Raw genomic sequence first — 16,369 nt, forward strand, 5'->3', positions numbered from 1 at the left:
GTAAATAACCTGTGCTGCAGCGACGGCGTCGATTACGTCATTCCAGAGTGTGTAGAAAGCCCTCTATAAGCCCCCGATAGCCGCCAATAACAACAACACAGCAGCTATGAGCTAACAGTGCAGTCCCGTTCTCTCCCGTTATATGGATATACGCAGATCTCAAGGAATCTAAATATCTTCCGAAGGACGCCGACTTTCGCCAAACTGTTCTCGATGAGTAGATAAACGTATTTCATGCCAGAAATAAGGTCTAGGTCTAAAAATACCAGAGTTCCCCTTTAACAGCAAGTTGCCGTCCAGCCTTTTTGGCAGTTTATCTGACATCACAATGCAATGTGTTAATAGGTAGTGGAGTGGTCATTAGCAAATCGATGACAAGTGTTGGCTGCCTGGCACATGTGGGTACTCGGGAACTCCGTGGGTGCTCCGGGCCCAAGGACCCACTGAATGGCGTCTATGGATGTGAACATGTGTGTTTGATGGATGTAGGACGTAGTTTGTTACAATAGAAATGATCTCTTCTTCTTTCACTTTACAAAAGCAAGATGGAGGGTTTGTGATCTTTGCTTATTGTTTATGTTCATATACTGTCCTAGGTGTTGTTTTAAATTTGTTATTTAGTTTTAGTTCCACATATTTAGTTTAAATGGTTTAGATTAAATTCAGTATGTGGCATTTTGAGTTGATCACCTTCTGAGTTTTAAACAGGATTGGGTGTTTTCTTGTTCAGATATATGAAGTAAACATACCTACTGACTGTTCTGGGTGCAGTGAAGATTATAATCTGTTTTTTAACCAGGAGGAAGCTGGAGAGTGCTGAACCCAGCTGGTTCTCCATGAAGAATCCTCCCATATCTGACAGATATGGATACCAACAGGTAGCACAGAGGTAAGAAAGATTATTTAAATCATAACAAAGTGTTGCATCAGATTGATTTTGAGAATTTTTCTGATAAACCAACTCCAGCTAAACCAAGCTCCACTGAAATACAGACAGAAATTATATTTCACTGTTAATAGCAGTGAGAACAATCTTTGACAGAGTTGTAATCAACAATATAACTGATAGGACCATTACCTTGTGTTTGTCTCTGTGTGGAGAGACAGAATGTGAGCTCATTCTTCATGATTCCTCCACAGAGTGGACCAGCAGAGCTCAGAGGTTCCCAGTGGTCAGTCTGCCCAGCAGCATCAAACACAGCTGGACTCCATATTTATGGTCTGTACATGTACAACAACTACTTTTCCATCTATTCTGTTCACAGTCATCTCCATGCTGCACTTTGTAGACCAGTGGAGTGTCAGTGTGTCCAACATGGATCTGATGTTTGGCTCCATGACTTCAGTCTGATTGGCTCATTCATATAGTATTCTGTTCCAGCTGCTGGAGGACAACATGCTCACTTTTGTGAAGGAGGAGCTGAAGAAGATCCAGAAGGTTCTGACTCCAGATTACCCAGAATGTTTAGAGAGTCAGAGGGAGGATGAGGATGAAGAGCAGAGGAGCAGCAGAGAGGCATTAGTGAAGATCACAGTTCACTTCCTGAGGAGAATGAAGCAGGAGGAGCTGGCTGACAGTCTGCAGAGCAGTAAGAGGATTTCTCTAAAGATTTAACCTGCTGGATAAATGACACATTTACTGATGTCTCAACACACAGAACAACAGATGTTCAAATACTCATTCTCAGAGAAATTAAAAGTTTGAAGGTTTTCTGTGTATTGTATTGACTGATCTTATTTGTTTATTTAGAACTTTTTGACCCAGTTTTCCGACATAAATCTGCTCTGAAGAAGAAGTTCCAGTGTGTGTTTGAGGGGATTTCTAAAGCAGGAAACCCAACCCTTCTGAATCAGATCTACACAGAGCTCTACATCACAGAGGGAGGGACTGGAGAGGTCAATGATGAACATGAGGTCAGACAGATTGAAACAGCATCCAGGAAAGCAGGCAGAGCAGAAACAACCATCAGACAAGAAGACATCTTTAAACTCCCACCTGGAAGAGATGAACCAATCAGAACAGTGATGACAAAGGGAGTGGCTGGCATTGGGAAAACAGTCTTAACACAGAAGTTCACTCTGGACTGGGCTGAAGGCAAAGCCAACCAGGACATCCAGTTCATGTTTCCATTCACTTTCAGAGAGCTGAATGTGCTGAAAGAGAAAAAGTTCAGCTTGGTGGAACTTGTCCATCACTTCTTTACTGAAACCAAAGAAGCAGGAATCTGCAGCTTTGAAGAGTTCCAGGTTGTGTTCATCTTTGACGGTCTGGATGAGTGTCGACTTCCTCTGGACTTCCACAACAAGGAGCCCCTGACTGATGTTACAGAGTCCACCTCAGTGGATGTGCTGCTGACAAACCTCATCAGGGGGAAACTGCTTCCCTCTGCTCGCCTCTGGATGACCACACGACCTGCAGCAGCCAATCAGATCCCTCCTAACTGTGTTGGCATGGTGACAGAGGTCAGAGGGTTCACTGACCCACAGAAGGAGGAGTACTTCAGGAAGAGATTCAGAGATAAGAAGCAGGCCAGCAGGATCATCTCCCACATCCAGACATCACGAAGCCTCCACATCATGTGCCACATCCCAGTCTTCTGCTGGATCACTGCTACAGTTCTGGAGGATGTGTTGAAAACCAGAGAGGGAGGAGAGCTGCCCAAGACCCTGACTGAGATGTACATCCACTTCCTGGTGGTTCAGGCCAAAGTGAAGAAGGTCAAGTATGATGGAGGAGCTGAGACAGATCCACACTGGAGTCCAGAGAGCAGGAAGATGATTGAGTCTCTGGGAAAACTGGCTTTTGAGCAGCTGCAGAAAGGAAACCTGATCTTCTATGAATCAGACCTGACAGAGTGTGGCATCGATATCTCAACAGCCTCAGTGTACTCAGGAGTGTTCACACAGATCTTTATAGAGGAGAGAGGGCTGTACCAGGAGAAGGTGTTCTGCTTCAGCCATCTGAGTGTTCAGGAGTTTCTGGCTGCTCTTCATGTCCATCTGACCTTCATCAACTCTGGAGTCAACCTGATGGGAGAAGAAGAAGAAACAATCTACAATTGGTTTAGATTAAGCAAAGAGACACAATTGTATGAGAGTGCTGTGAACAGGGCCTTACAGAGTCACAGTGGACACCTGGACCTGTTCCTCCGCTTCCTCCTGGGTCTTTCACTGCAGACCAATCAGTGTCTCCTACGAGGCCTGCTGACACAGACAGGAAGTAGCTCAGAGACTAATCAGGAAACAGTCGAGTACATCAAGGAGAAGATCAGTGAGAATATGTCTGCAGAGAGAAGCATCAATCTGTTCCACTGTCTGAATGAACTGAATGATCGTTCTCTAGTGGAGCAGATCCAACAGTCCCTGACTTCAGGAAGTCTCTCCATAGATGAGCTGTGTCCTGATGAGTGGTCAGCTCTGGTCTTCATCTTACTGTCATCAGGAAAAGATCTGGATGTGTTTGACCTGCACAAATACTCTGCTTCAGAGGAGGGTCTTCTGAGGCTGCTGCCAGTGGTCAAAGCCTCCAGCAAAGCTCTGTAAGTACAGATATAGAGGGACGTGTATGAATATACTGCTGTTGTAGGATAGAAATTCACAGATTACTGCTTATCTCATTATTTCCTCCTCAGACTGAGTAGCTGTAACCTCTCAGATGAAGGATGTGCAGCTCTGTCCTCAGCTCTCAGTTCCCAGTCCTCCAGTCTGACAGAACTGGACCTGAGTATCTACGACTCCGGAGTGAAGGAGCTGTCTGATGGACTGCAGAGTCCACACTGTAACCTGAAAACACTCAGGTCAGCTTTCTCTGCTGTTTCAGCTTCAAACAGTCTATGTACGGTGGCCGTTTTGTTTCAAAACAAATACAAAAGTAAAACGCTGCAAGAGAAAAATGCAGCAATTGCAAAAACAACCGAAGCACTTCAGCCTTCAGAGAGCAGAAAAAGCTTTTGGTGACATTCAGGATGTTGTTTTCTGTTTTCTGTTTCTGTTTTCCAAGTCACTGCTTTAAAACATGATGTGATGCCAAGATTAGGACATAAATGAACAAGTTATCATGAAAAACTGCTTTGATTTGGTAACATAATGAGATAATTAACTACTGATCAAGAATCAACGATCTTTATTTGTCACATGCAGCTGAACACCAGCAGTGAAATGTACATTGCAACAAGCTCAACTGTGCAAGGTAGTAAAATAAGAATAAAACAGTAAAAATTAATTTGACAAAAATGAAAATATACAAAGCAAACATGTGAGTAGGAGTGGGGTCTTCCTGGCTCTGGTGCTGCAGCACCTGGTGTGGACCTCCTCCAGAGTGGCAGTGCTGACCTCTCTGTGGAGACCTCTTCACATCACATAGATGCTGGGCTCTGCAGATTGGCTGCAGTAAAATTACACAAAACAGAGCAAAGTCACAAATTACAGAGTGACAGGAAGAGATTCACAGATGTGCAAAACACATTTCACATGTATGAATGGATCTCACATGTTAAATAACACTCTACATGTGTTTTCCTTCCATTGTAAAGCATGAAACTACAGATTAATATGTATATTTGTGGATCAGCCTTTATGAATCACAGATCAAATGTTTCTGTGTATAGCAATATATTTGTGGCCGATGGGAGACATTTTCAACATCTCTCCTGAGAATTAGTAATGAAAATTAATTAAAACATCAATATAAAATACCAAGAATGAAACCATAGTTTATATCACCAGATTCAGAGACTCCTAACTAGAAGTTACAGAGATATTGTGGCTGCAGAGCAGCTTTATATCATTATTGTCCGTTATAAATAAATGTGACTAAATTTAGGACTATTTAACATCTTCTCCTCAGACTGAGTGTCTCAAACCTCTCAGATGAAGGATGTGCAGCTCTCTCCTCAGCTCTCAGCTCCCAGTCCTCCAGTCTGACAGAACTGGGCCTGAGAAACTACAACCTGCAGGATTCAGGAGTGAAGCTGCTGTCTGGACTGCAGAGTCCAAACTGTGGACTGGAAACTCTCAGGTGAGGCTTTTTTCATGCTGCTGCAGAGTGGGATGAGTTCATGTCGTCAAAGTTGATGTTACAAAAGAAGACAGTTAAAATGTGTAAATGAAAGAAATGAAAAATATTTTATCTATCCCAAAAGGAAATTATATAAGAGGGTGAAATATTCAACATGGTGTGAGAATAATTCTCCAAACACATAATAAAACAGATGAAAGTGTAAACAGCACTGATAGAAAGTCTGTAAGTTGTAGTTGTCACTGCTTTCCATCTTCTTCTTGTTTAGGGACACCAAAGTATTTAAATTCAGTATCTGTTCCTTATTCCATGAAAATGAAGCTCAGTATTTACTGATGGATCCTGTAACTGAAGTCAGTCTGCAGAACATATTTGATAAGTTCCATATCTCCAGTTTCCACAGAAAGGACACCCTACAGTCTGATGAAGAGTGCAGTGATGAAGCTGAAGGTTAACCTGTCACAGATCCAACTGCAGAGTGATAGATGGCATCCAGAGTGTCAGAGTAGAGACTGATGGATGCATATAGATCAACATTTCCTCCTCCAATCTGTGTCCACACAATGTAGAAAAACTGCCTCATTTCTGTACAAAAACTCAGTTTTACACATGTCACTTAAATCAGATTCATGAGTTTAACAGTGAGTCTGTCATCTGTCCAAATATTACAAAAACATTTATTTATAAAGTCAGAAAAAGTTCCATCCACAGTTACAGTTGTACAGGATTATCTGCATCTGAAACAAGTTCCACATTTAAAAAAAGCTCTTTGAAGACAACAAGATGCAGTTTTTCAGTGTCCATGCTTGTAGTTTTAGTTCTATAACAGAGGACTGTGTCATCAGCATAAAGGTGGACATGACCATCAGCTCAGTGTGAAACTCTGTCAGTTATATACATGGTGAACAGGACAGGACCTGAGAGGAGCTCAGTTTAGAGTCACCCAACACTTCACACTGAGATCTATCAGAGAGACATTATGGAACCATCTACAGGCTGTTTGGTCCAAGTCAGAGGATCCAAGCTGCTTCTGGGATCCACCAAGAGCACTGCATCATGCTGATCCCCACTGAAGTTTTGCATTATAGATATATGTCAGGAGGTCTGAGAGAAAAGAAGCTGTGAGTTGAAGAAATGATGGATCAGCTTGTATTATCAGAACCTGTAAAATAACCAGATGTTGTCATCATGTACAAAGTATTTAGACAGTGAAGCTGATAAATGTTAGACTTGGCAGCCAGTTCCTGGTTGGCAGCTCTGAAGTCAGCCCCACCATCAATCTGATGGGATTAGTTCCTAAGGTTTGTTCCCCATGAAACCCTCTGCTGTTTGAATCAGATTCTGAGACTGTCTCTGATAAGCTGCAGCTCCAAAGTGGAAAGGCTCAGCCACCATGTGGACTCCTTGTTTCACTCTTGATGTGTCTTTGAGCATTAAAAACCACCGCATGGACATGATCACAGGCTTATAAACCTGATGGTCCTTATAAGTGGTCTTTCAGTCCACATTAAGCATTAGAGGTGATTAATTCTTATCCCAGCGGTTCTTCTTCTCTGTAATTGTCTCTTCAGGCTGAGTGACTGTAACCTCTCAGATGAAGGATGTGCAGCTCTGTCCTCAGCTCTCAGCTCCCAGTCCTCCAGTCTGACAGAACTGGACCTGAGTAACAACAACCTGCAGGATTCAGGGGTGAAGCAGCTTTCAGCTGGACTGAAGAATCCAAACTGCAGACTGGAAACACTCAGGTCAGGATTCATCAAACTGTTTTTATGATACAACAACTTTGTATGATTGTTATAGCAGCTTTAGGCCTCTGACACCACAGGAACCTACCTGAACCTGGAACCTGAACCTGGAAGAACCTGGAAAGTATTTTTTGGGTCATTTGGTCAGTTTCCTTTTGGGCTGCATTTTCATCCAACAAATAATTTGAAGATTCATATACAGTTATTTGTTGTTATTTGCCGGGAGATAAAAACCTGCGAAGTGCGTAAGAACTGAGGAATGACTGGAAAGATGACTGTATAGTGTGGGTGGGGCCCCTCACATGTCATCACTGCCTGAAGACGTGATTTGAGATGTCTTCTGCCAGGACACACCTGGGCGTAACATCCCATCCTACATGTGTTGTACCGAGTGAATCGACTGAAATGGAACTATCATCAACAACATACATGTTTAATTTCATGTACATCCAATCTGTTAATTACAATCAACACAGTACAATTCAGTTTCAGTATAAGTTGTAAACATTAAGGATAAGACACACACAGCCAGAACATTGGAAACAATGTCTTCATACAGCTTTGATCAGGTTAAGCTTAAATGTAGACCTGGTTCTGATCAACTCTGAAACATTTCCACCAAAAATCTTTGAACGCTGTAACAGTTTGATCCAAAGCACTGAAGCAGCAGAGGTAAATACATGGAGCAATACAGCTCCAACAGCCAGCACACGCTCCCACAGAATCAGACCAGTTTCTGGTGGACCATCACTTTTTGGAACAACACCGGTCCTCAGCCCATCGCCCCGATGCTGTCCTTCTGCCACCTGATGTGTTGACTCGTTTCTAATGCCACCATTTCTTTTTTACCTCTGCAGGGTCCTTTGCTCAGACTTTACAGAGTTGATTCTTCTGTTTCTTTTTTACATCCAGCAGCTTTTCTTCTGTTGGTGATTCCAGAACTAAGATCAGCAAATTTAATTTTCTCTGCTTCACAGATGAGCGTCTCAGTTTCACATTTGTTAAATCAGCTTCTTCTTTAATGCTGCTCTCACTGTGGTGCAGACCATATTTTATCTGAAAAGGACTAAGTAGGGGAGTGTCTGCATGTATTTGTGGCTAAAATGGGAAATCAGGTTAATCCACGTATGTAGTTTGATTCTGACTTAGATTTATGAAGACACAAAGTCAGTAATGTGAGACAGTTCCAGTTTCTCTGAACATTTGATGACATTCAGCTTCAGTTTCAGAGCAGTTCTCTCAGAGTTTCTGTGTTGTTTTGTGTGTCTGCAGCCTGTCAGGCTGTATGATCACAGAGGAAGGCTGTGCTTCTCTGGCTGAAGCTGTGACCTCCAACCCCTCCCATCTGAGAGAGCTGGACCTGAGCTACAACCATCCAGGAGACTCAGGAGTGAAACTGCTGACGGCTGCACTGAAGGATCCACACAAACTCAGGTATGGAGAGGCCTGCTGCAGCCACACACAATGTCTGATAGAGGAGGAAGAGCTGGAAACATGTTCTCTGTCCTGCACTCAGCCCTGTGTTTTTGCTTCCTGCTGAGTGTTACATGAACAATCACACATGTAGGAGCCTTTTTCCTTTGCTCACAGCAGAAACACTGGCTGAACAGAAACAGCAGATATTTGTGGAGGAGGTCTCCAAGGAGAACATCTGCAGGAATAACAGTGAGAAGTGTCTGTTGGTCCACTGACCCTGGATCAGATACAGAGATGGGTCCAGGACATGTTAGCCTAGCTTAGCACAAAGATTTATAAAACCATGTTCACCGTTTCTCTGCTCAAGCTGCTGCCCCCGCGACCCGACCCCCGGATAAGCGGCAGATGATGGATGGATGTTCACCGTACATCTGGAAATATGAACATGTGGATTAGACTTGTGTCCCTCCCTCCATATGCCCACATGGGGGATCTTCAGCTGGACCGGCTCTCTGACAGCTCCAACAAATTCAAAGAACAGTGTGTGGAACTGGATGTGTTTCAGCTCAGAGATAAAACCACCAGAGCAAACTTCAACAATCCTCTGAGCTCCACATGACTTGATATCAGACTTACTGACAGAGCACACAGATCCCTGCCTCTGGAGTTTGTGATGTTAGTGATCACTGCTCCATCACCTGTGTCATAGACACTAAAATCACTCTAATGATCAGCACAGGAAATGAGAAGCATTTGAGTCTTCAGGATGTTTGAAATGACTCTGATCATTTATTCTCTGTTACTGATCCTTCCGTGGCTCTGGAAGGCTTTTCACAGTGTTTGAATGTTCCTGCTGACAGATGTGGCCCTTATAAAAGCACAGAATCAGAACCAGATTCTCCACACAGCTCTCTGAAGCCATCCACAGCTAGGGTGACAAGATTCCGATTCACCAGATGTGGGACAAAGACTATGTTTGTGTGGGACAATGTGGGATACCAATGCATCGAGGTATTGTCTAAAATAACTTTAAAAAAAATAAACCTTGTAATGCTTGTAGCATTACTATGCTTAACTTAACAAATATATCTTATTTAAAGACAACTTTCCCAAGTTCTCTCATGTAGTCAGCATGGAGCTCTCATATTATTTCAGTGTCTCTCACCTGACTGTGTACGATTTGAACAGAATAGACAGTCAGGACTACAATTGTTCTTTCAATTATGCTTTTTGTGAGTCTCGCATTGTCTGTGTTGTTTCACGTCGTATTCACCTCCGTGTGAAACGGAAAAATTACTCAAGCAAATTTCACAGAAAACTTTACCAGACTCACCTTGCACTGGTTTCAACCAGGAGAAGATAGTTTCCCAGTCTTTGTTGTAGCTGCATTTTCTTTCCTTAGCTGTACGAGTCGTGTTTTCCTCCCTCTCCGACCCTGTCTCCTGCTGCATGCCGGTAACATTCTGACCTGATTTATATTGTTGTTTTGTTGGTGGGCGTGACCTTAACCTGCATCAGCATTCCCATTTGATTGACATGATCAAACAGCCCTCCCTGCTTTCTCCACACAGCTATTTGATAAATCCCAGATTATAGTCTGACTGTCAATAACAATGCGGGACAACGTCTCAATTTGCGGGACGTGTGAAAAGTTATGAAAATGCATGACTGTCCCGCACAAAACGGGTTATCTGGTCACCCTATCCACAGCAGAGACAAAGCCTGGTCCAGCTCTGCTTTAATTTCTCCTAACAGAACGGGCAGTTTGTCCGTGCTGGGCAGAAGGAGAACTGTGGGTATATGAAGGGACATTTCTTCAGATCCTTTTCAGGCAGCTGTTAGAATGAGTCACATTGTGTTAGAAAGTGTAGCTGTGTCTCCACAGTGCTGCTGTTGGACTGTGTACATCCTCTCTGCTCCACAGGGAGCCATGATCTCTGATAGAGGCCCGTCTCAGTGGCCAGTGTGTGTGCACTGAGTGTGTCCTCTGTTAACGTGGTTCTGTGTTGCTGTTCAGTCTCTGTGCTCAGGTGTTCCTCCACAGCTGATGCTCGTCTTAAGGCCAGATAGCTCTGCATCTGACTGTGTTTGTGTGTCCCAGTGGCTGATGTGAGAGTTCTGCCCTTCTGTGGTTCTGACCGTCCTTCCAGATGAGAACCAAGTAGACCAAAGTTGAACTGGAGCTGTGTTTGGTTGGTCCCATCTCTGGCTGGGATGAAGAAAAAGAAAAAAGGTGGGGGACAATCCAATAAATATCCAAGAAATTCCAGAGAAACAGGAAGAGAGGGACACTGGGGGAAGGAAAGGAAGAGGCTGGAGGCTTTTCAGTCTGCTTCAGATTCCTGAAAAGTGATCAGGCTGAAATAAATGAGTGATTCTGATCAAGAAAGCCACAACACCTGGCAGCTAATTTACTTCCAATGACTATAGATTCTCCTCTGATCTTATTCTGAGCCTTTAATGTTCAATGTGGAGGGTGGAATGAGGGGAGTGTTTCTAGTCTAACTTTTCTAGATGAATGTCTTCCCCTGGCTGGCTGTGCAGCATTCAGATGGACCAATGGGTCTGAGAAAGGTTCTGGATGTTTGGCTGCCCTGAAACATACTGAGAGGAGGAGTCAGCAGAAACAATGTGACCATCAGGAGAGACCATGATGTCAGAAACTGAAGTGATTTCATTAGAATTTTTAAAGCTCATATTTGGATTCAGAAATGAGTGAAAAATCAAAGTGAAAATTCTTCCAAACTTGAAGAGTTTCAGAGACAGAAACTTCATCTCCATAATCTGACTGCAGAAAACATTTGGTGCTTTTAAACTTCAGAATGAGCTCAGACAGATTCCCTTCCATCCATCGTTCTTCTCTTCCTTTTCTTTCCTAATTTTTCTGACCTCTGACCCCCCTCCTCCTTTCAGGGTGGAGCCTGCTGGAGAACGATGGTTGACACCAGGTCTGAGGAAGTGTAAGTGTGTTCTTCATCTGATTCATGACATCCAACCATCTTCACACTGTCACATCACTCATTGATCAAAGTGAACAGATGATAGATCAATAACTGCAGCTGGATTGTGTTTGTTCTCTCCATCAGATTCCTGTCAACTCACAATCGACACAAACACAGTGAACAAAGAACTGAAACTGTCTGACAACAACAGGAAGGTGATACTTGTGGAGGAGGTTCAGTCATATCCTGATCATCCAGACAGATTTGATGACTGGCCTCAGCTGCTGTGTAGAAATGTTCTGACTGGTCGCTGTTACTGGGAGGTCGAGTGGAGAGGAGCAGTTTATATATCAGTGAGTTACAGAGGAATCAGCAGGGAAGACGAAAGCTTGGCGAATGTGTTTGGATGGAATGATCAATCCTGGAGTCTGAGCTGCTCTGATGGAGGTTACTCTGTCTGGCACAATGAGAGAGAAACATATTCTTCCTCCTCCTCCTCCATCTCCTCCTCCTCCTCCTCCTCTGTCTCTCACAGAGCAGCAGTGTATGTGGACCGTCCTGCTGGCACTCTGTCCTTCTACAGAGTCTCCTCTGACACACTGATCCACCTCCACACCTTCAACACCACATTCACTGAAGAACCTCTGCATCCTGGATTTACAGTCTGGTTTCCTGGTTCCTCAGTGTCTCTGTGTTGAGTTTAAAGAGTTTCCTCCTGTCAGAGAATCACTGCTGAACAGATAGTTCAGTCTGTACATGTCTGTCTCTTTCACTCAGAAACACCTTTTCAGATTCATGGATTCAGTCAGTTTCTGTTTGAAACTCTTCTAAATGATTCCTTGGAAACTTCTTCCTCTTCCAGTCCTTTAAAGATGGAAGCTGCCATTCTTCCAGGATGTTTTTCTGTGTTTTTTCAGTCAAAGCTTCACACAGAATATCAGTATGTTGTGTTTCTCTGCAGCTCACTTCAACTGAGACCATTCAGTTCATGTCAGCTGCAGTTAGTTTGCTGCACATGTGACAAACTGTGACATCAGAGAGGAATCACTGAGCTGCAATCAGCCAACTTAAAGAGATCTGCACGGATTATTGTCCAATGAACAGAAATTTGTTGAGCAGCCAGGGTTTAACTTTGAGATCTTTAAAATATGATGCTGCTTGGTCATTAAGAACTCTGTTATAAAAATCATGAAGTTATACTATGAGAAAAGGTTTATGTGATGGGGGAGGCTTCCTCCTTTCTCCTACCTTTTGGTCCTCATAACATTGTGTAGCTAGTGAGACTGTCTGAACTCAATGTCTCATAACATTACTGTCTGAACTCGTTTTCCCATAACATTGTATGACTAGTAATGCTAGTAACATTGTGTGACCAGTAAACATGAATAATATAAATAGCAATAGTATCATTTTGTGAGGCAGAACACTCAGAGCCAGCTTCCTGACAGGTTGTGCGGACTTGTCTCCTTCTTGCAAGAAATAAATGTTTTGTGTTACTCGTATCCAGCGACTCTGAGCCTAATTTTGATAGAATTTTTCTGACAACTTGTGAGGAAGATTATTTCATTTTCTATGTTATCTAAAACTAGAGAAATATGATCTCTGCTGTTAGTTCTCATCAGAACTCTGGCTGCAGCATTCTGGATCAGCTGGAGGCTTTTCAGAGAATATGTGGGACAGCCCAATAATAAGGAATTACAGTTATCCAGCCTTGAAGTAACAAATGCATGAAGCTCTTTTTCTGCATCACTCTGAGACAGGATGTTCCTGATTTTAACAATATTACAAAGGTTAAAGAAGGCAGGAACCTTTGTTAAACCTTTAACTCTTAACAAATTGACTTAATCAGCTGTCTTGGAGGATATTCATTCAGTTCCAGATATGACTCAAAGATCTTTCATTTGACAGCTCTTTTCTTGTAAAACACTTTGAAAATGATTGGAGGACTTGTTGGTTAAACATGTTGCATCTGGTTTGAATGGGTTAATGGAGAGCTGGACATGTCTGAAAATGATAGAAAGTTAGAAAGCTCAAAAGCTAAAGAGTAATTAAGAGTAAGTGAATTCAAATGGTATTAAATGGTATTTTCATTTTGTATTTTTCCATGTGAGGCCTTGTTTCTTAGTTACATGAACATGCATCATGAACAGTTAGTTTAATGGTGTGTAATAGTGTTTAATGGTGTAATCATTTACACTTACAGAACATTTTGTTTCCATTCTGATTATTATTCTAAGAGTATCTCTTTTTTTTTTTACCGGATTCACCTTTAGTTACATGTTTTACAGTATATTTGTGGGTTAAAAACATAATTCCGGCGTTTGGTTGTAGTGACTCAGCATGTAATATGGTGTTTTTTGTTTTTTTCCCCCTTCTCCTGTTCAGCATTATGGCAGCAGAATTGTAGTCTGAATACCTTTGATGCCAAACAGATTTGCTTTGCCAAGGGAAGTTTTATAAATGTAAAGCTCCCCTTGATGCCCATTTATTTATTTCTGTTGACAATATATGACATGTAATAGAACTGAACCGGACCGGGGGACAAGGAAAGAAGAAGAGGAAAGAAGAGGAAACAGAACAAAAATAGAAAGAAAAACCAGACAACCAGCTGCTACACCTGTAAAAAACAAAACAGACAACAATCCATGGCCTCTGAGGGGAATCCAGCCTTAGCGCCACCAGGAACACCTGAAAGCAGACAAGCAGAGAAAAAACAAACACACAAACAAACAAAAACAAGCACAAGAAGCGGTAATCGCATACAACACAGCTGTGAATATAGATGACCTGAGACGACATGATAATACATCAACTGCTTAGCGAGCATGCTACTGGACTAATGAATGTGTGTGTGTGTGTGTGTGTGTGTGTGTGTGTGTGTGTGTGTGTGTGTGTGTGTGTGTGTGTGTGTGTGTGAACATGCAACACCCATGGCACAGGACCTACACGATAACCGTGCTTAGTTATGAGTGTATAAGTGTACAGAGCCACAATCCACAGCCCCCCCCCCAGCAATCAGAAGCAGGCAGAGAGGGCCACAAGACCCAGGCCACCAGCAGCCCCCAAGGAGCACAGAACCCAGGAAGCCCACCGTAATATGATGTTGATCTACTGTGGAATAGGGAGGGACTGGAAAATAAATGACCATATATTTTTCTACATAGTTTGATTATAGTCTGATCATCTCATCCTAGTGGTGAGCCTGGAGAACTGCACTATTGTCCTGACGCCTATCTTTAGTCATGGAAATCTTCCTATTGATGAATCCAACTCTATTAAAGAGGGGTTGAGAAGGTGTCATCGTGATGTCATTGATCCTGACAGATACATGAATAATTATTGATGAATACTGGAGTTAAAAACAAGCTTCACTTGGAGAAATTGTTATAAACTTGGTGGACAAATTCTCATCTGTAATGAACCCGCTGAGGCAACAGGTTATTTATAAATACTAAAGTGACAAAGCAGAGAAGTTTCTAACTTAAACTGGTCACTGATGAGATAGAAGGCTCAGTGGTAAACAAGCTGAAGAGATGCTCGGGTTGCAGATATCAATTTGTTGTTAGTGGTTCTCAGAACAAACAGAACAGTTGACAGCCATTGAAAACCTTCTTTAATGCAACAGATGGGGTGTGTGGGTTTCTGTGTGTGCTGTGGCTTTTTCATCTCACAGGGATTCTTCCAACATCGACTGGTTGGAGAATTATTTCCCCTCACAGACCTGATGCTCTGCTGTAGCCAAGCCCGAATGAGAGCGAGCTGTGTTGGTCAAACTGCTTCAAAACAGAACCTGCAGCAAACAGATGACACTGACAGCTCAGCTGAGGATGTGTTGGGGTTCTCTGCAGAGTCTGAGGTTTGAACAACACCCGTAGTCCAGCTGTGAGATCTGAGAAAGGTTTGTGTTCAAACATGAGATGAATGTTCACAGTGAACTACCACAATAAAGATTAAAGTACAACCAAAAAGAAACCAATGTCAGACCTGTTCTTACATTTGATTCATCTTTTTATCTTTGACTGAAACTCAGAGCTGTCCTGTTGATTGCCAGCTGAGAAATCACTTTTCTGAGGATGATTGGAAGCTGAACAACATCTTTTTTTTGTTAATATTTTCATTAACATTGCTGCTAACATGAAAAATTATTTTGAGATTAAGAAGGGATTTATGGAAATGATATCTTGTAATGTCATGGGGTCGCTCCAGAACCAAAAGCTGCAACTTTGGGACTCTCATCCTCAATATGAACTGATGACACTACGTTTAAATAGCAGGCAACTTTCTGCACTTTTAGCATGTCACTTCTGTGTAATTTAAACTGTGTTGGTGTCATTTCACACTGTTAAAATGTCAAAAATGGTTAGGGTTACAGTAGAAGTACAGGGCCAGGTGGCATTCTCCTACACTACATGGCTTTAACTCTTTCTTACTCATCTGAAATAGCAATTATGGTAAATTAGGGTGCTGCTACTGCAGACTGAAACAGCAGACTGTGGAGTATTGCTGTAAGTTGTGTTTGTCAAGTCAAACTCCCCTAAATCACAGTCTTTTGCTTCAGAGAATGACTAAGGACATGAAATAAGAATATTCCAACATGTTTCATAAACTATAGTCCAACTATAGTCAAATTTTGCTGTTTTATCAGATCCACAGATATATACATATGTTCTAAATAATGTGCTGTTGAATTATTCCACTCTATTTCACTCAGTTTCACCTCTATCAGCCTCAGTTATTGCATCAGGTCAGCGTGGGGTTGTCAGAGAGCAGCATTTAGTTTTCCAGTCACATGCATCAGTTAGATTCAGCTACATCTGTTTCTTGGCTGCTTTGCAGAGGTTTGTTGTTGGAGATGAGACAGATGTGCCTGGGATCGTAGGCTTGACCCCCAAAGAGCAGGTAAGATTCTCCACCGGGCAGAGCAGCTGCAGTCAGGATGCTTGTATTTCAGATCTTTATGATCTCTGCTAGTTCCTGAACTCGCTGACGTCCTGATAAGGGATCACAACAGTGCAGCCTGTAAGTAACACATGTATGGAGCAGTTTAACTGCATCACTCTAAGGAAGGATGTTCCTGTATGTGTGTGAAAGAAGGACATCCTAGAAATGTGTTTTATGTGTGAGTTACAGGACATATCCAGACCGAAACAACCCAGAGGTGTCCTTAGAGGTGTCATCTCAGGAGTCAAAGTCATCCAGGCCTCTACGTTCAGGTTTCATCAACATAACTGGATGTTATCAACATCACA

At 42.5% G+C, this 16,369-nt stretch overlaps 3 protein-coding genes across 3 annotated transcripts in view; 2 read left to right on the forward strand and 1 right to left on the reverse strand.

Annotated features, from left to right (window-relative positions):
• LOC140291454 (uncharacterized) overlaps positions 1–16,369 on the reverse strand; it is a 392,957-nt gene that overhangs the window by 156,455 nt on the left and 220,133 nt on the right. The window lies entirely within an intron of this gene.
• The window catches only part of LOC140292430 (NACHT, LRR and PYD domains-containing protein 3-like), a 145,486-nt gene that overhangs the window by 4,304 nt on the left and 124,813 nt on the right, over positions 1–16,369 (forward strand). The window lies entirely within an intron of this gene.
• Positions 1,756–12,013, forward strand: LOC140295375 (NLR family CARD domain-containing protein 3-like; the record flags this gene model as incomplete). Its single annotated transcript, XM_072379653.1, has 5 exons — positions 1,756–3,539; positions 6,589–6,762; positions 8,035–8,196; positions 11,092–11,138; positions 11,265–12,013. Coding segments are annotated over 5 exons (2,721 nt in total), but the record flags the coding sequence as incomplete, so codon positions are not given.

This window comes from Leuresthes tenuis, unplaced genomic scaffold (genome assembly GCF_036924035.1).
Source record: "Leuresthes tenuis unplaced genomic scaffold, fLeuTen1.0.hap1 SCAF_1, whole genome shotgun sequence".
In the NCBI taxonomy this organism is placed as follows: Eukaryota; Metazoa; Chordata; class Actinopteri; order Atheriniformes; family Atherinopsidae; genus Leuresthes; species Leuresthes tenuis.